Genomic DNA, 21295 nt, shown 5'->3' with positions numbered 1-21295 from the left:
TTATTTTGCTCTTCTCTTGTAATTAGAAGGAATTTCTCAAAATATTATTTCTTCCCTTCATATTTCTTTGTATCATCAGCTGCATTCATCTCCCACTAAAGGGTTAATTTAAATTTAACATCACAATTTCTACATTCCTATTCCGCTCGACACAGAACCGGCCGGATCCCTCCGCAAAGAATCACAACCCCCCCAGCGCTATAAAGAGTAATATAACCCCCCCCCAGCGCTATATACAGTAATATAACCCCCAGTGCTGTATACAGTAATATAACACCCCAGCGCTATAAAGAGTAATATAACCCTCAGCGCTGTATACAGTAATATAACCCCCCAGCGCTATAAAGAGTAATATAACCCCCCCAGCGCTATAAAGAGTAATATAACCCCCCAGCGCTATAAAGAGTAATATAACCCCCCCAGCGCTATAAAGAGTAATATAACCCCCCAGCGCTGTATACAGTAATATAACCCCCAGCGCTGTATACAGTAATATAACCCCCAGCGCTGTATACAGTAATATAACCCCCCAGCGCTGTATACAGTAATATAACCCCCCAGCGCTATAAAGAGTAATATAACCCCCCCAGCGCTATAAAGAGTAATATAACCCCCCAGCGCTATAAAGAGTAATATAACCCCCCCAGCGCTATAAAGAGTAATATAACCCTCAGCACTGTATACAGTAATATAACCCCCCCCAGCGCTATATACAGTAATATAACCCCCAGTGCTGTATACAGTAATATAACCCCCAGCGCTATAAAGAGTAATATAACCCTCAGCGCTGTATACAGTAATATAACACCCCAGCGCTATAAAGAGTAATATAACCCTCAGCGCTGTATACAGTAATATAACCCCCCAGCGCTATAAAGAGTAATATAACCCCCCCAGCGCTATAAAGAGTAATATAACCCCCCCAGCGCTATAAAGAGTAATATAACCCCCCAGCGCTGTATACAGTAATATAACCCCAGCGCTGTATACAGTAATATAACCCGCAGCGCTGTATACAGTAATATAACCCCCAGCGCTGTATACAGTAATAACCCCCAGCGCTGTATACAGTAATATAACCCGCAGCGCTGTATACAGTAATATAACCCGCAGCGCTGTATACAGTAATATAACCCCCCCAGCGCTGTATACAGTAATATAACCCCCCAGCGCTGTATACAGTAATATAACCCCCAGCGCTGTATACAGTAATATAACCCCCAGCGCTGTATACAGTAATATAACCCCCCAGCGCTGTATACAGTAATATAACCCCCAGCGCTGTATACAGTAATATAACCCCCAGCGCTGTATACAGTAATATAACCCCCAGCGCTGTATACAGTAATATAACCCCCAGCGCTGTATACAGTAATACAACCTCCAGCGTTGTATACAGTAATATAACCCCCAGCGCTGTATACAGTAATATAACCCCCAGCGCTGTATACAGTAATATAACCCCCAGCGCTGTATACAGTAATATAACCCCCCAGCGCTGTATACAGTAATATAACCCCCAGCGCTGTATACAATAACCCCCAGCGCTGTATACAGTAATATAACCCCCAGCGCTGTATACAGTAATATAACCCCCCAGCGCTGTATACAGTAATATAACCCCCAGCGCTGTATACAGTAATATAACCCGCAGCACTGTATACGGTAATATAACCCCCAGCGCTGTATACAGTAATATAACCCCCAGCGCTGTATACAGTAATATAACCCCCACACTGTATACAGTAATATAACCCCCAGCGCTGTATAATATAACCCCCAGCGCTGTATACAGTAATATAACCCCCCAGCACTGTATATAGTGATATATATAATCCTTTAAGGAACATTTTGAAAATAAGGGGGGGGGGGAATACGGTTTATGTTTAAAAATTGAGTTTTTAACAATTACAGTCATAAAACTCATATAAAACACTCTTGAACTTTTTTATGGAAGCGGAATGCGTTGTGATTGACACAGGTTTGTTTAATTTTTTATGGGTGAATTTTTTTTCTTCAAAATAACCCTATAGAAAATGATATTTTATTATTTTTTGTGTATTATATTTACATTTTTTGGAATTACTTTAATATAGCTTTTTTTGTTGTTGTTCTGCTTGAATCCTCATCTCTATAGAAACCATTAAAAAACCTATAAGTTGCAAAATGTAGAACTTTTCATTGAATTAAAAATAAAAAACGCACTATCCTCGCGGAACATTCTGTAGGGTATTACGAGGCGGCGAGATCCGTCCCGGGGGGAGGGGGGGGGCTGATGTACGGAATCTTTACATTCATTATAAGAAAAAGGACCAGGTGGCCGGGGGGGCTTCGGGGGTCTCAGACAGGGCTCCCCCCGTATCAGAAGGTACTCAGTTAGGTTACAGAGACCCCACACTGCGGGAAGCACTTAATAGGTGGTCAGAAAAGTGTAAAAAGTAGCATTTGTCACGGAAAAAAATGAACAAAAATGAAAACAGGAAACTGATCGGGGCAAATGATAGTAATGGAGGGTAAATGAATTATGGACAAATGGCAACATCAGGCCAAAAATCCAGAATTCCATCCAAAATACAAAAAACAAACCCAAAAAGGTATGGAACAACAGAAGCCAAGAACCCCCCGGCAGATCGGCCCCCATCCGGCCCCCGTCTAGTCGCCCGTTTCTCATGCTGTAAAGACTTAAACCTTAATCAGTCGTTGGTCTCGTCTTAGATTCAGGAGCCGTATGTCTATCCCATGCATGTTTAATACCCTCACTGTATTACCCTCTACCACTTCTGCTGGGAGGCTGTTCTACTTGTCTACCGCCCTCTCAGTAAAGTAAAACGTCCTTCCATCTAATCTCATAAAGTGGGATTTCTGATAATAATTTGTTATTTTTTGTAATAAATCGCGTTCCTACCTGTGCATTCATGGCAGGTCCGGCTCTCACATCGGCCGTGACGCAAGTCAGCCACCCCGAAGCTCACCTGTGACAGGTGCGATGGGAGGGAGGGGCCGAGGAATGGAAACAGATACAGGAGTTTGCGGAGCTATAATGCGAGAAACCAAATGCAGAAGGAAAAAAAAAAAAAAGGCGGTGGGGGAATTAGTGAGTGATTTGCTCCCATCAGCCTCAGCCAGTTACGTAATACATGTTTGGGAATAGGAAGGGCGCGGATTAATAAGAGTATTGAGCAACAATATAGAGGAAGACGAGAAGCATTCATTAATTACTGCCGCGGTTCTAGGTGCGCCGAGACCCTGGCGAGCGACTAATCGGAGAACGAGCGACTCCCTGATCGCCCCGGGGCAGCTTGTCCTGCAGGTGGGGCAGAATAATGCATAGTTAAATCAGAGAAAAATACTAAAACAATCGTATCAGTCCTCAGTAAACCACAATGACGTTTGGAAATGGCAGTTTAGGGAAATAAGAAAAATCTAGAAATATATGTGACCGTATAAAAAACACAACCGTCAGTCTGAAAAAGCACAGGGCCCTCGTGGCCAGACTCGGCTGCTTGATAAAAATAATAGAAAAAAAATACCAAAAAAATATATAGTAAAACATATAATAATATAACGCTCCTGACCAATATTGGCACACGGTTCAGGCTTAATGAGTATAAAGTCCCATGTAAGAAAAACCGATAAAAAATTGGATCCAACTAAAAACTTTGTAGCAATTGTCCTGCAACATAGATTTCTATCAACAATGTTTGAGCACTGAATACTTCAAAACATGGCGCTGATGGTAAAAGATCTGTAGAAAAGATGTCCTCAAGCATTGAGTACGGTGCGGATCCCTTGGGGTAGGCGGTAAGCGCTGTGTCTTCATAGAATCGCTGGCCGCTGCCTTATTGGATCATAAAAGGTGGTCCGCCGTGGTCCGCCGCACCGCTCACCATCTGATGTTGGACCGGATCTTTCCCAGCGCGAGGCTCCCACTGGGAGATACGGCTCTGGATGGAAGGTAGCCTCTCACACCGGCGAGCGCACCGGCAATCAAAGACTCCCCAAATAGCTTATTAGTGGCATATTTACAACCACGCAGATAAACAATACCATCTTTATACCCAAACAGCTTATCCCTGCCAACCCGGCCCCCAAAAAGGACCAAAACAGCTAAATGGTGCCATCTCTATAGCCAAGCAAGTCAACCGGGCCATCCTGCTCCCCAAACAGTTAATCAGGGCCATGTTTGTCCCAAGCTCCCCATAATCTCTATATCATGTATGCTGGAAAAGCGGCGAGAGGCAGTCGGACCCCCAAGCTGGACGTCTGACCAGTTTCACTCAGATCGGGGCTCGTTTCTAAGCAGCTCGGTAAAAGCAAGTAACTCAGGGGTTAACTTCACCCGAGGTTTCTCAGTAAGTCCCTATCTTGGACACAAAGTTTGTGACGCATTCCATAAAAACAGCAAGGAGCGGAATATTCTATACGTGACGGATAACGACTTCGCTGCGGATATAACGGGGCTTCCCAGCGATGATCATCATCTAACCGTATAAAAAGCGGACGAACAGACCAGAACCGGGGAATGAAATTTGGTACCCACATTCACTCACTCACGCTCACTCACTCACTCACGCTCGCTCTCTCTCTCTCTCTCTCTAAATGTTTGCTACCTTTTCTGCTGACCATCTCCGCTTCTCCATCTTCTCTCTTCGTCTCAGGGGGCTTTATTGGAGAATAAAAAGACACAAATACAAAAAAAACATAAAAGCACGACGCGTTTCGCCCCCAATATACATTCATATTACTGCACACACTCCTATCACTCATCACTATTACACAGTCAGCACTTCAGAGGGTTAATATTAACCATTAAATCGATGAGATGCCTTGTAAAAAGACACACCCCTCCCCCACCTCTAATACCCCCAAAGATACCCCGATTTTGACAGCGTGTTGTTGGGACGGGGTTTTAAGAAATTTTCGGCATCTCTGAGACTCTTGTAAGGCTTAGAGTGGCCCCGGGGCCACATATTGGACATGCCTGGCCCGCGACCTTCACTTATGAGATCATTGCGATAAGAAATGAACGTGAACCCGATGCGTTTGCCAGGAAGGTGAATGAAGGTGAGAGAGGACGTCGCTCTGTTTACACCATATAGAGAACACGTGGAGGTCACGCTTACCACCCCTCACATGTCACCAAATACCCTCCCCAATTACTGTCCCCACATAACGTGCGGCACCGCAAGAGACCATCTATAGAACGACACAAGAGGAGAGAAGAGAGAGGGGATGGGGGAGAGAGAGAGAGAGAAAGAGAGAGAGAGAGAGAGGGGATGGGGGAGAGAGAGAGAGAGAGAGGGGATGGGGGAGACAAAGAGAGGGGGGGGAGTGGATTGGAGAGAGAGAGAGGGGGGAGAGAAAGAGAGGGGATGGGGAGAGAGAGAGAAAGAGGATGGGGGAGAGAGAGAGAACGGGAGAGAGTCCGGAATCAAAGTCTCGTCTTATTTATTATTAGAATTCCGGTTTATCCGGCGCGGCGAGGAATGTGAAGCGGATTATTTATTATTAATTATTATTATTATTATTACACCTCAAACCGCAAAAACCCAACATTTACTATTTTACTAAACAGAGGCCGGCGGCTGATTTATCTATACATCTATTCATTAATGTGTACCAGGGGCAGGGGGTGGAACGCGGTGGGTACCCCGGGCAGGAATGTAGGGGTACCGGAGGTGGAACGCGGCGGGTACCCGGGGGGGGGGTGTTAGGTGACTCTGCGGTAAAAGCAGCCAGCAGAGGAGGCGATCATTCGGGTGGAAAATCGTCGGCTGTTTACACTCGATTTCTATTTCCATTCTATTTGTAGAGCGCACGGAAAGCGCGTCGGGCCGGCAGGCGCCGATTGTCATCGCGCGGAGAATAAAAGGCTTCTGTTTGCAGGTAACACCGGAACGAGATAAGGAACCCGCCGCGCTGGGTACGGAGCAGATGGACGGCGCGGCGTTGGATCGCTTCCAGAACGCGGACGACGCGATTCGCTCTGACATTTACGCCTTTTTTCTGACAACAAAGAAAACTAGAAAAACCAGCATCAGAAAATAACTGATTTAAAGGGGAACGGCCCCATTTTATTTCCTCCCACCTTATTTCAGATACAGATATACACACGCACACACTATATATTTATGTATATATAGCCCATATAAATATATATAAATCAGCCCATAGGCAGCCGTCTCTATAGACAAACTCCGGGGTGGAGCGGGTCGTACCGGAGCGCGGTGACGTTACACGCGGAGCTGTTACACGCGGCGCTGTCACCGGATGGGAGGGGAGAGAGAACAGTGTGTATATATATATATTTATATACACACTCACTACCGTATGCAATTAGACATTTCTTTGTTTTTCATGTAAACAGTGGAACGTTAGAGTGAGTGTGAGTGTGCGTGTATACACACACACACACACACATACAGATGTATATATTAACCCCTAAAGGTAGCAGGATATTCCAGAAGCGTAACTTCCCCCTTCTTCATGCCCCCCGTTATTAAATACGCTCTGTACGGGGCTGCCGCCGAAGCGGGATCGTCGACATGTATAGCAAAGTCTGCGACCTAAAACCGCAACCCTCCTGCTTTTGAGGACAGACCCCGGAGGGCCGCGGCGACCCCATCTCCTGCGTATCGGGAGAGAGAGACCCCGCTGCAGCTTTAAAGGGTGCTCTATCGACACGTACTGAAAGGGTTAATACGTGTTTCCGATGGGCTGACGGTCCGCTTCTGAAGTCCTCGCAGGGGTCCCGAGGAAGCGTCATTGTCTTCCTGCGTGTGGGGGGGCTAGCAAGACCACCCGCCATGGACATGGCGGGACCCCCTACCCACAATCCCACAAGAGGGTAGAGGGAGCCTAAAACTTCCCAGGTACGATCGTGTGATTGAAAGGCGGACGTCAGAGCCGGAAACGAAGGAAATGAAGATCTTTACGCTGAGACCGAAGGTTTTTAAGAGAAACCGGATATTTGAAATGATTGAACGAACCCGCGGCTCTGCAGAATGTTTATTAAGGAATGAGAATAATTACAAAGATATTATTTATAATCAGATTCCCAAATCAGAAAGCCTCCGGGTGATAAAATAACCCCCCCCACGTCGTTTAACCTGACGGGGGCGCCGGGCTGCCTAAAACACAGCGAGTTCTCGGATACAAAACAGAATCTTCGCGATCCTTTAATTCTAGAAACGATTCTACAAAGTATTCGGAATACATCGTCAGATTGTCGCGTTCTATAAGGATTTTTGGGGGGTCCTCAAAGCCGCCAGGATTCTGGGGTCTCCTGTGAGCCGTGAGGGACCCAAAGCCATTAGTCTCGAGAACTCAGGACCCCCCCCCAAAAAAAAAAAAAAAAAAAAAATATATATATATATATATATATATATATATATATCAAACAAAAATATGATAGATGCACAATAGAGCGAATAACATCACAGCCCTGTTAGGTTTATTTAACATTATATTCCTCGCCCAACGAGAGGCCTGAAAAAATTGCCAATGAGAATAAAGCGCTAAATACCTAAATTCTTCTAAAATATACGTTTACTGTAAATGGAGTCGCGGATCCGGATCCAAATGTGAAGATTTCTAGCAAAGAGTGAAGGGCTTCGTCGACTTCACGCTTTCTATGATGTCATAACGCATCTTCTCCTCGCAGATGAAGAAGAAAAAAAACAAAAAACGCCAAGAAGTCAAATTTATTTACAAATTCCTTTCGTGGGTTTTACCGACTAAATGTTTTTTTAGGCAGTATCTGGTATTTGCACAACATGGGGGAAAAACCAACATTTCCGCAATAAAAGAATTAGGTTTTCCTTGTTTGGCCGAGTTATTCGGATTTACCCAGCACGCGAGTTTGGGGGGGGGGGAGGGGCTATAAAACGTATTATCAGCAAGGGTCTACAGAGCTGACAATCTATGCGGTCCCGCTTTAAGGCACATTACCACGTATGCTACACGTATGTAGGGACACGGGACGAAGAGTGACATGGAGTCGGGCGGACAGCCCCCAGCTCACCTACTGACGAGCAGTTAGTGGCATGGAGGTGCCTTTTTTAACCCATTAAATGCCAGGGGGTGGCTTAAAGTACCCCGCAGACACTTAAAGAGTTAAAGACACCACAAAAAAAGAAAAAAATGAAGCAAAATCATCCGAAACGGCAAAAAAGAAAGCATCCGGAGCCGGGCTTGGCGGACGTTCTCCAGCAGTTACGATCCGTAGCGGTCCTGTAAGGGGGACACAGAGCGCGGCCGTTAATACCGGAGCCGGTGACGCTATAAGGAGACGGAGGCCGTGCATGAGGAGTACGGGAGAGAACGCCGCGCGGCTAACCTGAATGGACGTCATGACGCCGTTGGCCAGAACAGAGAGCCGGCCGGCCACGGATCTCACTCCCTGCTTGAAGTTTGCCATGTCGGGGGCCGACGGCAGGACGCTGGTGAGCGTGTAATTCCCTAAAACAGATAACAAAAGCCGAGCGTTAGGATTCTGGAACATTCTCTGAACGGATCCGGTTCCAGGAGGGAGCGTTTATGGGACCGGGAGCCCCGAGGAGAGGAGAGGAGAGGAGCGGAGCGGGTCCACGGGCGGCGCAGGAGCTTCCCGGCAATCAATAGTTACATAGTTCATAAGGTTGAAAAAAGTTCAATCCTTCTACCCAACCTTCTTATTCCTGATCCAAAAGAAGCCAAAAAACCCCTAATTAAGCTAAAAACCCCTAATTAAACCACTTCCAATTCTGCCATCAGGGGAAAAAATTATTTCTTGACTCCAAAAGGCGATCGGATTTCTCCTCGGATCAACAAGCTCTAAAACATTAAACTGTCCCTTTAACGATCACATCATACAGGACCAGCCCTTTAACCCCTGAATTTCCAAGGAGGGGAGAAACAAAAGTAAACCGGCAGATTCGGAAGCGGGGGGGCCGCAGCTCGGGCGGATTTAGACGACGCGGGGGCCGTGAATCCGTTACCTGCCGCCTGCTGCTTCTGCTCATCGAAGAGGTCGGCGGAGCTGATGGATGAATTTCCAGACAATCTCTCCAACCGAGACCGCGTTTCATACTGAAAACGACAAAAAAATAATAAATTACAGAGCCAGGATCGTCAGCCGTTCGCTTATCTCAGAGAGATGGAACCTAGAATCCTAGGCACTCGGTTAGGTTACAGAGACCCCACACTGCAGGGAGCACCTAATAGGTGGTCAGGAAAGTGTAAAAAGTAGCATTTGTCACGGAAAAAAATGAACAAAAATGAAAACAGGACACTGATCGGGGCAAATGATAGTAATGGAGGGCAAATGAATTATGGACAAATGGCAACATCAGGCCAAAAAACCCGAATTCCATCCAAAATACAAAAAACAAACCCAAAAAGGTATGGAACAACAGAAGCCAAGAACCCCCTGGCAGATCGGCCCCCATCCGGTCTCCCGTTTCTCCTGCTGTAACGACTCAAACCTTAATCAGTCGTTGGTCTCGTCTTAGATTCAGGAGCCGTATGTCTATCCCATGCGTGTTTAATCCCCTCGCTGTATTACCCTCTACCACTTCTGCGGGGAGGCTGTTCCACTCACGTGCAAAACTCAAGAAGTAAAACTAGTATTTGCACTTTCCAGGAACAAGCCAAGCATCTCACGACACGTTTCTGTTTGTGTTTAACAAACATTTTTAGCCACATCATCCGACCCTAACAGAACCGGCCTGGTCAGACATGTAGGTGATTTCACCGTTTAGTAGATTTTTGTGACGATATCTTGTACCTCGCTACACCGCGTGTCGGCGCCTTCTAAAAATGAATCGACTCACATCTGCGTTGTCTTGTTTTCCGAAGTACATGTCGGAGGAAATGGCCTTCGCGTTTCCAAACTTCCGCTGCGCGTCGTCCGCCGTAGAGACGGGTTCTGGGTCCGGTTTACGTCGAGACGCTGGTCTGAAGTCAAACACACTGTGATTGTTACCGGAGGGGTATTTTACCAACTCGACGGACCCCCAAGGGGTAAACCCCCCCCGTATACACAATGGGCAAAGGTGATAAATGGTTATTACCCTATGAGGGGTAGGTAGCTGCTCTACCTGGCATGCAGGGGTTAAGTCATTTAAAACGACTGATATCAATGCAATCAGCGAACGGCGGGCACGGTACCTTTCGTCGTAACTTGGCATTTTCGACCCCAGGATCAGCTCCGTGTCGTTGGCGCCGCCGTCCTTCTTCCAGAAATCATCAGAATTATCCTCCCAGTTACCAAACGAACTGACTGGTTCCGGAGCCTCATCTCGGTAACTGGATCAGAAGAGGAAAAGATCAAATAAAGATCTCCACACAGTGTTATCTGACCCCCAATCTACTAAACCCCCCGACTCCTTATCATACTGCCTGTGGGGAACAATAGAATGGCTCAGTCTTAATCACCCAGCCGGACTCTCTGACTAATGAAAGTCTATGGAGGAACGGACTTCATTGGCATTGCCATAAAGCATCAGCTCCGTGTGGTGTTTGAGCCGGGAAAGTCACCCCAAATATCACATGACTGACAGCAACGGCGGCTCCAGGTCTGCAGATAAAGGGGGTTTATTGGGGCAAAATGAGATAAAAGCAGGTTTTTGTCAACACTGACCAATAGTACTGTATACAGCGCTGGGGGGGGGGGGGTTATATTACCAGAACATGTTATTTATAAAACCTTCTTCTCGACAAATAAAAGAAATGACTGAACGGTTCCGGGCCGCGTCTTGAATTTTGGGCAGAAAGAATGTAAGTAAATAACTTCTGACCCCTAAACGGGTGTATCTGGGAAACATTTATAGTTCTTAAAACTCTTTAAAAAAGTGGTTGGAAATAATTCCCTCTCTTCTCACCGTGACCGGGAGGATCTATAGAAGAAATCAGCCGGCTCCTCTTCTTGGTAGAGTTTCTTGGGTTTGGCGTTTTTTGGAGCTTCCTGTTCGATTGTCGTCATTTCAGAAAGTACCGAGTGCGAGATACCACTAAGGACAAGAAACATGATATCCATTACATATATAATACAGAGACAGATATATAACCACACAGGGTGCGCCATCAGCTCGCACTTTGTGACTTTGGAGCCGCCCCCCCCCCTCGACGCAATAATAAAAAGTAAAATATTTTAGCTGTTAAAAAGTTGAAATCTGTTTTGGGTCTCGGAAATGCCATTTTTTTGACTTTCATATAAATGATAACGGGGACGCTCTGTAGCGATCCGGTCTCTGCCTGCGAACATTTACTATTCTAGCGCCCTCTAGTGGAAGACGTCCGTATCGCTTTCTTGTTAGTAGTTGACGCAGTACCTGCGCGACCCGAATCCCATGCCCAGTCTTTCAGCTTCGGCTCTCTTTTTGCCCGTCATGTTTTTAAGTTTCTCATCCTCCTTCTTCGTCTGGATTTCCAGTTCTTTGTAAGCCAAGCGCAAGGACGTGACTCTGGAAAAGGAGGGGGGGGGGGGGCGACAGGTCAATAGACCGCTAGAGAGAGGGGTAAAAAGAACATATGTATAGGGTACGGAGCCGTCACAATGCTGCCGGGGCCCCGGGATGAAAGGGCAGATTCTTGCACAAAAGGGCACGGTCTTCTAAGCGATTCTTTTCCCATTACTTTATAATCCTTTTAAATGCCTGCTTGTCTCCATTACAGTGTCCGACAATTCTGGCAGAGTCAGCTAATACACCGATACGGAATATTAACGATGGCATATCGAAGGGTTAATGTTCTGAATTGCCCCTTTAGGAAGTGCCCCCCCATGGGCATTTGTCTAGTTATACTATAAACAGGGATATGGCGCCATCTAGTGATCAAAACAGAGAAGCGACTGCATGCATGTAAACTTTATTCAGGCTGCTGCCCTTAAATCTTCCCGTCCCCCTTAAGCAGTGGCGGAACTACCGGGGTCGCGACTGCAACCGGGCCCTGGAGTTCTGCCAGTCAGGGGGGGCCCAAGGGGTGCCGAGCGGTTGCTGAAAACGACCGCTCGGCAACTCTTGGGACCCCCCTGACTGACAGAAATCCAGGATGCCTCTGCTCCCCGCTGCTGTCGCTGCCGCGCTGCCCAGAGTGCAGTGTTGGGAGCGTGAGGCGTTTGTCTTGGGTGCCGGCGCTTCACGCTGAACGCCGGCATATGACGTCATATGCCGGCGCTCAGCAGTGAAGCGCCGGCACCCGAGACAAACGCCTCACGCTCCCAACACAGGAGTTGACGGTAAGTGACCTTTGTAGGAGGGGGGGTAGGGAGGGAGTGGGTAGATCGTGAGAAGGGGGGTAGGGAGAGAGAGGGGAGATAGTGAGAAAGGGATAGATGGGTTGGGGGGGGGCCCTTAACAGATTCTCGCACCGGGGCCCTGAGGTTTCTAGTTACGCCCCTGCCCTTAAGATCTTTTATATGCCCCCTCTCGCTGAAGGTCGAAACCCCCCTAAAAAAGAAATGATATACTATAATTATATATATAATAACGAGCGGATACAGCGTGACAATTCTCGCTCTCACACCAGTGTTAAAGCAGTTGACTGCGCAGTAGACCCTCGAATTGCCGGCTGTTACGGGCGAATACTCACACGGCTCCGTCCGTGCTTTTGGTGGCGACCGTCTCTTCCTTCTCCTTCAGCTTGTCGGCGGCTTGCGCATGCTTTTCGATCTCGCTGAAGCTCTTTCCGCTCACCTTCTGGGCTCCGAGGCCGCCTTTCTTGGCACCGAGCTACGGGCGACAACCCCAAAAACGTCACTTCCGAGAGCGACTCAGACAACGAGTACAGGAACAATACGGCCATTAAACCAACATAATAATGGGTTAATTTAAAGGGTTAATCCAAAGGGCACACATCAGTTGTATACGTTGGCTGAAGTCTCTTTACATTTGGCCAGATTTGGCTCATATTCTGATTTGGACCCAATTACTTTACAGGTTTTTTCCTCGTCAATGAAATCATTAAATCTAATGAAGCTCCATAAAAGATTCGCGCTCTTACCCCCTTCTTGGCTGCGGCCGGCTTCTTTTTTATAATGGATACCGTGTCTGAAAATTAATAATAAGAGGTTAACGTGCGTCACACGGTCTCTGGTACGTATTTTCTCTTCTATAGTAACGGCGCTACGGAATCTGCGGGCGCTATATAAACAAATGTCTTTGAATTACGCTCAGTTCAAAAAAAAAAAAAAAAAAGAATAATTATGGCTTTAATTAAATATTGCAAATGAGCTACAGAAGCAAAGAAAGATTAACAAATAAGTATTTTTTTCACCCAAAAACACCCAACGCGAGTTTAACAATAAATATCAGAGTGACTGATTCCATAGTAATTTAAAAAAAAAAAAAAGTGAAAATCCTGAACTTATTACTTTTATTAACCCTTTAAACACTCGGTGCGGACACAACGTGATCAGAGCAGGCGGCGCAAGATATATAAATGCGAAGCCATATAATAGACCATGAAATTCCATGCGGCAGGAAGCTGCAGCGTGCGAGGGTTCATCGAGTGCACTAAGCAGACGCTGGCCAGGTGGGGACTGATCCTACGAGCACACAGGGTGGGGGCGATAACGGCGCCCCGACCTTCCACCTCAAAGTGGAGACCAGTTAGAAGGCCACCACCCCGTGATAGAAAGCGGGACCCGATCTGCCACCCTGCGGGGCCCGATCTGGAAGCCGCCGCCACCACGTGCCACAAGGCGCACTCCGATCACGAAACCTCCACTGCGTGCCACGGGGTGAGCGGACGATCACGGAGCCACCACTCAGAGGTGGTCTAACCATGGATCCACCACCCAGAGCGACACAGCGGAGGCAATTGCGGAGCCCTAAGAGGGAGGAGACTGAAGCAATCCAATAAGCAGGCTGCGGACAGCGAGGTTCACCTTTGGCAGGGGGGCTTCCCGCACAAACTAAATTCCCTGAAACGGCTGAAAGAACAAAAAAACAGCAGCTTGAAGGTAAAGACATTTCTACGTCAGGCGTCAGTAAACGGTAACATTGTGTCGCGGGGACTATGAAACCTCAGCCTTCCCCCGCGTCGTAATAAAACACTCATCTGCCAAACAATCTCCGCTTTACCGATCCGCCGAGCCTGCGCGGCTGACTCCATGACGGCCGCCCTTAAGAGCTAACACTCTGTCCTGGGATTGGCCCCAGGAGCCGGCCGGACATTTCTGCCCTCGGGGGGCAGAAGTTTCATACATTCTGAACGAAGTCCAAGCTGGAGCTTCAATATAAAAACAAATTGTTTACCGAGTGCTGCTTTCGGGGAGACGCTGAGAAGGTCCACGCTGGGCCCGAGCTCCGGCTCGCCTGTGAAAATAAGTAAAAATCTCGCTGTATTATTCCGGAAGCTCGCTAAAGGGGAGGGGCTTCATTATATATATATATATATATATATATATATACACATATACACACATATACACACACACACACACGTCACATGATCAAACCATTGATCGTCACTAATCACCCCCTCCGACGTGTTACATGTTACTGGGAAGGAGATCACGCATGAAACCCACAAATACCTTCATTGCTTGCGGGGATGGGATCTGCAGATTGCTCCGTTATAGAGAGCGGCGGCGGCGGGGCGCTCCAGTCCGTACTACTAACCTGCTACGAGAAATTAATACTCTAAGGACCATGCGGAGACGACGCAGAAGAGGCAAAAAAACCCCCTAAAAACTACACACAGATTGGTTGTTGCCATAAACGAAACGAAAAGGCTTTTTCAGCTTCTATTTTTACGTTATTAACCCTTCAGAGGAAGTAATCTAATGGCAGTCATTCAACGAGGTTGTTGGTCCTGTCTTAGGTTCAGATGTCATATGCCTGTCCCATGCATGTTTAATAGCCTTCACTGTATTACCCTCTACCACTTCTGCTGGGAGGCTGTTCCACTTATCCACCACCCTCTCAGTAAAGTTAGAAAGGATTTAATACACTCTTTGGTTCTCTACTGCATCCGCATTCAGATAAAGAAGGGATCGCGGGTCGTACCTCTACGTGTGATGCAAAGAAATCCTCTTCCTTGGGCAGTGGTGACAGAGGGGGGGTGGCACAGCCATCAATCCAGAGCTAGAAAACCAGAGGAGAGGAGGAGATGAGATGCAGTCCCAGCCCGGGTACCCCCCCCCCGCCATGCAACAAATCCTGAAGGGGTTAATACCAGGGCCCCCATCCACCCTTCGAGCGCCAGCACGGCTCCCTCTACCCGGTGGTTTGTGGAGCGGCTCTGCCGGCACTTACGTCCGTCCCGTGCTTCCTCGTCGCCTGGGTCGCCAGCGATTTGATCTTCTCGCGGTACAGCTGAGCCGCGCGGCTGTTGTATTTGGCGTTGGTGTCGTTCGTCACGCATCCGTGTTGCCGGAAGAAAACGGTCTGTAACAAAAAATACACCCGGACCTCAGCGCCACGGCTACTCCACTCCAATTAATTCAATGGGTTAATTGCCCATAAATAGGGTTTTTTCCCTGGGGATCTGCACTATGATGGGGAGGAATAGGTGATCGATTGCAGGAATCCCCCACTGAGATGATTAACGGCGCATTAACGCAGAGATAAAATAAATGAGATATGGAGGCGGACAGTTTTGGGATATGAAGAATACGGGACATGGCGTTAGACGCAGGCGGCATCACAGCGCAAGCCGACGGCCGGCAGACAAACCTGTGTAAGAAATCTAATCCGGGGCAAAACGCTGAAACAAAATGAACATTCTGTTTATGTCGGAGTCAGACGCGGCACAAGAATAAACAACGAAGCCGGGCAGCGGCGTCTCGGCAGCCATCCTGCACCCGGCAGAGGAGAGCGCGGACAGGGAGAGGCTCCGCCCTTCCCCCCCCCGACAGCAATTCCTGGACGATGCATCATGGGAGTTGTAGTACCCAGTGGCTGCCTCTCTTAAACTAATTACCACGGTGATAATCAGATACCGAGGCTATTCCCAGAATCCTCAGCTTCGCCTCCATTGGCCAAAACAATAAAAAAGAGAGGTAAAAAAACCCCAAAAACTCACCGCGTTGGCGTTTCCCCCGATCTGCATGCAGCGCAGCTGAAACCACGACCAGTTCGAGTCCAGTTCTGTCGATCTAATGACAGAGAGTTAGGAGACGCTGCATGCGATGCACATACATGACAAGTCCGTGTATTTCACATGTAAAGAAGTATTATTTATTGTTTATATAGCGCCATCAAATTCCGTAGCGCTGTACAATGGGAGGACAGGACATAACAAGTAGCATGTAAAATCACAATTTGAGTTACAAATGGAGGGCCCGGCGCAAAGGAGCTTACAATCTAGCGGAGCTTCACGTATTACAACAAATAAAAAACTGTGGATTCACTCTAACTGCTGATAAAACAAATAATAAAAATATAATAAATGTAAAAATATATAATAAAATAATACATAGATAATAATAACAAAAATTATATAAAAATAATAATATAATAAATAAATATAATAATGATGATTCTGCAAATACTCCCACTTCGTCGAAGGTTGTTGCAGGTCACGGCGGTTCAGGCCCAACAGGTTTCTTCCACCCGGTTTGAAGTTTTTCCGGATAAACACTGTTTTAGTGATTCTGAACGCTCTTACCTAATAAAGCTCAGATGAACCCCCAGGGAGCGGTGCGTCCCGGAGCAGTCGATACACAGGAACACGCCATAGGTGATACTCGCCCAGCTGGGGTTCTTAGCGCCGCAGTCAAAACATACCTGCAATGGAAACGGCAGAGAGGGGGTTAATACTTAATGGAAAGTCATTCCAAACAAACCTATGATGTCACCTGACGGCCCCCCGTCTAGTCGCCCGTTTCTCCTGCTGTAAAGACTCAAACCTTAATCAGTCGTTGGTCTCGTCTTAGATTCAGGAGCCGTATGTCTATCCCATGCATGTTTAATCCCCTCACTGTATTACCCTCTACCACCTCTGCTGGGAGGCTGTTCCACTCATCCAAAACGCTCTCAGTAAAGTAGCAACAAAAAACTAGGGAGAGATACGACAGACACGAGGACCAGCATCACGCGGTCTTAACACATCTCATATTACAAAGACGGAACAGACTAGTAACTTCAGTAAAGGAAACGTGGCCATACTTTGAACACATGTGGCAAACCAGGAGCGATGGCTCTGTCACTCCTTCACCTTCTGTCCCATTCCCCCTCAATCCCCTAATAGATTGTAAGCTCCCTCGGGCAGGATCCTCTTCTCCCCCTGCCCCGGTCTGTCTTCATTTAATGTCAGTTTGTATCGTGACATTAAAACCGTTACACCTGCAACACTCGCAGCCATCAGGCCGCTCAGCGATCCGCGTCACGAAGCAAACAGTCCCACTGATTACACACGATGATGATGATGATGATGAAGAGTCTACCCAGAAATGCTGCTCCCAGACACCGGCTCTGCTCACGAGGTCACTCTGTTAAAGCGCCTATAATTTGGCGCTGTGACATCACTTCCTGTCCCCCCCCACCCCACATGTTCTACGTAGACAGCATCGGGTAACAAAGCCAAAGTACTGAGTGTTTCACGTTTAGTCATCTGAACCATGAACCTTCGACACAGATAAACAACACGCAACAACCGCATGCGCAGCCCACTCGGGAGTTCTACCTCTCCGCTTCAAAACAACCCCAGCCCTGTATACAGTAATATAACCGCCAGCGCTGTATACAGTAATATAACCGCCAGCGCTGTATACAGTAATATAACCGCCAGCGCTGTATACAGTAATATAACCCCCAGCGCTGTATACAGTAATATAACCCCCAGCGCTGTATACAGTAATATAACCCCCCAGCCCTGTATACAGTAATATAACCCCCAGCGCTGTATACAGTAATATAACCGCCAGCGCTGTATACAGTAATATAACCGCCAGCGCTGTATACAGTAATATAACCCCCAGCGCTGTATACAGTAATATAACCCCCAGCGCTGTATACAGTAATATAACCCCCAGCGCTGTATACAGTAATATAACCCCCAGCGCTGTATACAGTAATATAACCCCCCCAGCGCTGTATACAGTAATATAACCCCCCAGCGCTGTATACAGTAATATAACCCCCAGTGCTGTATACAGTAATATAACACCCAGCGCTGTATACAGTAATATAACCGCCAGCGCTGTATACAGTAATATAACCCCCAGCGCTGTATACAGTAATATAACACCCAGCGCTGTATACAGTAATATAACCCCCCAGCGCTGTATACAGTAATATAACCCCCAGCGCTGTATACAGTAATATAACCCCCAGTGCTGTATACAGTAATATAACCCCCAGTGCTGTATACAGTAATATAACCCCCAGCGCTGTATACAGTAATATAACCCCCAGCTCTGTATACAGTAATATAACCCCAGCTCTGTATACAGTAATAACCCCCAGCGCTGTATACAGTAATATAACCCCCCAGCGCTGTATACAGTAATATAACCCCCAGCACTGTATACAGTAATATAACCCCCAGCGCTGTATACAGTAATATAACCCCCCCAGCGCTGTATACAGTAATATAACCCCCAGCACTGTATACAGTAATATACCCCCCAGCGCTGTATACAGTAATATAACCCCCCACGCTGTATACAGTAATATAACCCCCCACGCTGTATACAGTAATAACCCCCAGCGCTGTATACAGTAATATAACCCCCCAGCGCTGTATATAATAATATAACCCCCCCCCAGCGCTGTATGCAGACCTGGGGGCCGCCGTCGCTGTCAGTCATGTGATATTTTGGGTGACTTTCCCGGCTCAAACACCACACTGAGCTGATGCTTTATGGCAATGCTAATGAAGTCCGTCCCTCCATAGACTTTCATTAGTCAGAGAGTCCGACTGGGTGATTAAGACTGAGCCATTCTATTGGTCCCCACAGGCAGTATGATAAGGAGTCGGGGGGTTAGTAGATCGGGGGTCAGATAACAGAGCGAGAATCATACAAATGGCTGATATGCAGCTGCCTGAAAACTTTATATTATGGGGCAAAAACTACAACTGGGGTAAAAAAGGAAACAGCTGAATATTTTAGAAAATGTCTTTTTAATCCGATTTGAGGAATAAATGAATTGGTTGGAGATTCTCAGTATAAGGATAACTACAGTAACCTGTGAAATACACTAGGAACACACGTGCCGGTTTTAAGAAAGGCACCAGAAGGACCCCCGCTAGGCAGCTTGTGTTTAAAACCTGTAGGCCTAGGATGTATTTTCTGGCTACACCTGGAGGCGCCGACACATTAAATATCAACAGAGCGGGCGCCATGTGTGCATTTCCCGTACACCATATGGCTGCTTTTCAATCTATTTGGCCACTTCAGGCACTCGTCTACACCTCCTCCTGCACTAATTAAAACTAGATGTATAGTGAGGAAGTTTTACTTTACAGAGAGGGTGGTAGATAAGTGGAGCAGCCTCCCAGCAGAAGTGGTAGAGGGTAATACAGCAAGGGTATTAAACATGCATGGGATAGACATACGGCTCCTGAATCTAAGACGAGACCAACGACTGATTAAGGTTTGAATCTTTACAGCAGGAGAAACGGGCGACTAGACGGGGGCCGGATGGGGCCGATCTGCGACGGTTCTGTTCTATTACGCCGCATGCTTTGGCGACGTTGTCAGGTTAAAACGCCGGATTATCCTGGGATTCTGCGTGTTGGCCGAGGAGTCCTCCTGCGTGGAGCTTAGTATGTAAAGCCTAAACATGGGCTTAATGACATTCGTGTTCACTGAGCTACAACAACCCCGATTACCCATGAGATCCCCACCATCGTTGCCATAGTAACAGAAATCACATTCATTTAGGTGTCTTAGAAAAATTATTGGAAAGCAGAGCCATCAATCAAATAGTATTATGCAGTAACCCCACAGGTGGGCCCCCCATGTGAGGAGATGTTTAGGGCCCCCATATGGTCAGCATGAGACTCAGGTACACTATCTGTCATTTATGATTCTCTCGATATCCTCCGGCTCAGGGGCTTTTACCAGCGAATCAGCAGTGACCAGCTGCCCCCCTGTACCTCCTACCCTAGTAACCAGCTGCCCCCCTGTACCTCCTACCCTAGTAACCAGCTGCCCCCCTGTACCTCCTACCCTAGTAACCAGCTGCCCTGCTGTACCCCCTACCCTAGTAACCAGCTGCCACCCTGTACCTCCTACCCTAGTAACCAGCTGCCCCCTGTACCTCCTACCCTAGTAACCAGCTGCCCTGCTGTACCCCCTACCCTAGTAACCAGCTGCCCTGCTGTACCCCCTACCCTAGTAACCAGCTGCCCCTGTACCTCCTACCCTAGTAACCAGCTGCCCCCTGTACCCCCTACCCTAGTAACCAGCTGCCCCACTGTACCCCCTACCCTAGTAACCAGCTGCCCCCCTGTACCCACTACTCTAGTAACCAGCTGCCCCCTGCCCAGTAACTAGCTGCCCCACTGTACCCCCTCCCCAGTAACCAGCTGCCCCGTCACCCTTTACCAGCGCCCAGCTCCCCCGGTGCCCGCGGACTCGCCTTGTTGGTGGGTACGGAGCGCAGCCGTTTGAAGATGGCCGCTATGTCCTGCCTGTTGGGTTCGCTCATATTGCCTCAGCTCCCGGTGTCCGGTCTGAGAGTTACTTCCCGACTCACCGAGCAACCGACTCACCGCTCAGCGAGCGCCACGTCACCACCCGTCCGCGACGTCACCACAGCGCGCCACCCACAGCCGGGGGACCTGTCAGCGAACCCCGCCCACCCAATGTCACCGCCCCGCCCACGGATTGCTGAGCAGCGGAGAATTACGCCGGTTTCTTTACACGTATTCAATACACGAAGCCCCGCCCCCAAAGCCACACCCACAAACATACAGAACACACATGCAACACAACATATAACATAACACAACATACATAATGCACTAAACACACACATATCACACAACAAACATAATGCACGGAGACACTCAGCACATACATGTATTCAGCGCAGGAAGATCACAAACAAGAGACGCACAACACAGACCAAGAGAGGAGCAGGTGTAGGTGTTTGTATGACAGAGCTCCGTGGGGATCACGGTTAACGCGCTTGTCGCAGAGCTCCGCGGGGGTCACGGTAACGCGCGTGCCGCAGAGCTCCGCGGGGGTCACGATAACACGCTTGCCGCAGAGCTCCGCGGGGGTCACGGTAGCACGCGTGTCGCAGAGCTCAGCGCAGGTCACGGTCACGCTCCGTGGGGGTCTTGTGATGCATGTATGTCCAGGCCCGTACTCGCCCCATGCTGCTGTGTGAGCATAAAAACCACGTGGCCTCACTTT

At 47.9% G+C, this 21295-nt stretch overlaps 1 protein-coding gene across 2 annotated transcripts; it reads right to left on the bottom strand.

Moving 5' to 3' along the window:
• Positions 1–8214: 8214 nt before the first annotated feature.
• On the bottom strand, positions 8215–20582 carry LOC149274896 (ADP-ribosylation factor GTPase-activating protein 3-like). 2 transcript variants are annotated; one of them, XM_089505142.1, is made up of 17 exons: positions 20514–20582; positions 16594–16712; positions 16009–16081; positions 15240–15371; positions 14991–15068; positions 14519–14606; positions 14238–14297; positions 13868–13912; positions 12982–13028; positions 12571–12710; positions 11313–11444; positions 10863–10991; positions 10150–10287; positions 9813–9936; positions 8979–9069; positions 8339–8460; positions 8215–8232 (listed from the first exon to the last, which is right to left on the bottom strand). In XM_089505142.1, exons 1-17 carry the CDS (start codon positions 20580–20582, stop codon positions 8215–8217), a joined length of 1605 nt encoding a protein of 534 aa, XP_089361268.1. The 2 variants fall into 2 exon arrangements, with proteins under 2 accessions (XP_089361268.1, XP_089361269.1); XM_089505143.1 differs by lacking the exon at positions 13868–13912.
• Between the last annotated feature and the right edge of the window lie 713 nt (positions 20583–21295).

This window comes from Sceloporus occidentalis, unplaced genomic scaffold (assembly GCF_023333645.1).
Source record: "Sceloporus occidentalis isolate IW3139 unplaced genomic scaffold, rSceOcc1.0.p SCAF_313, whole genome shotgun sequence".
NCBI classification, from domain to species: Eukaryota; Metazoa; Chordata; class Lepidosauria; order Squamata; family Phrynosomatidae; genus Sceloporus; species Sceloporus occidentalis.
The sequence above is the reverse complement of the archived record's forward strand: the minus strand, read 5'-3'. Positions and strand labels throughout refer to the sequence as shown.

Coding starts and splice junctions, on each gene's coding strand:
- LOC149274896 (XM_089505142.1), bottom strand. CDS start 20,582: ATGAGCGAACCCAACAGGCAGGACATAGCGGCCATCTTCAAACGGCTG. Junction 16,713..20,513: donor GCTCCGTACCCACCAACAAG/GCGAGTCCGCGG, acceptor TTTCCATTGCAG/GTATGTTTTGACTGCGGCGC. Junction 8,461..8,978: donor GCAGAAGCAGCAGGCGGCAG/GTAACGGATTCA, acceptor TATCTGTTTTAG/GGAATTACACGCTCACCAGC.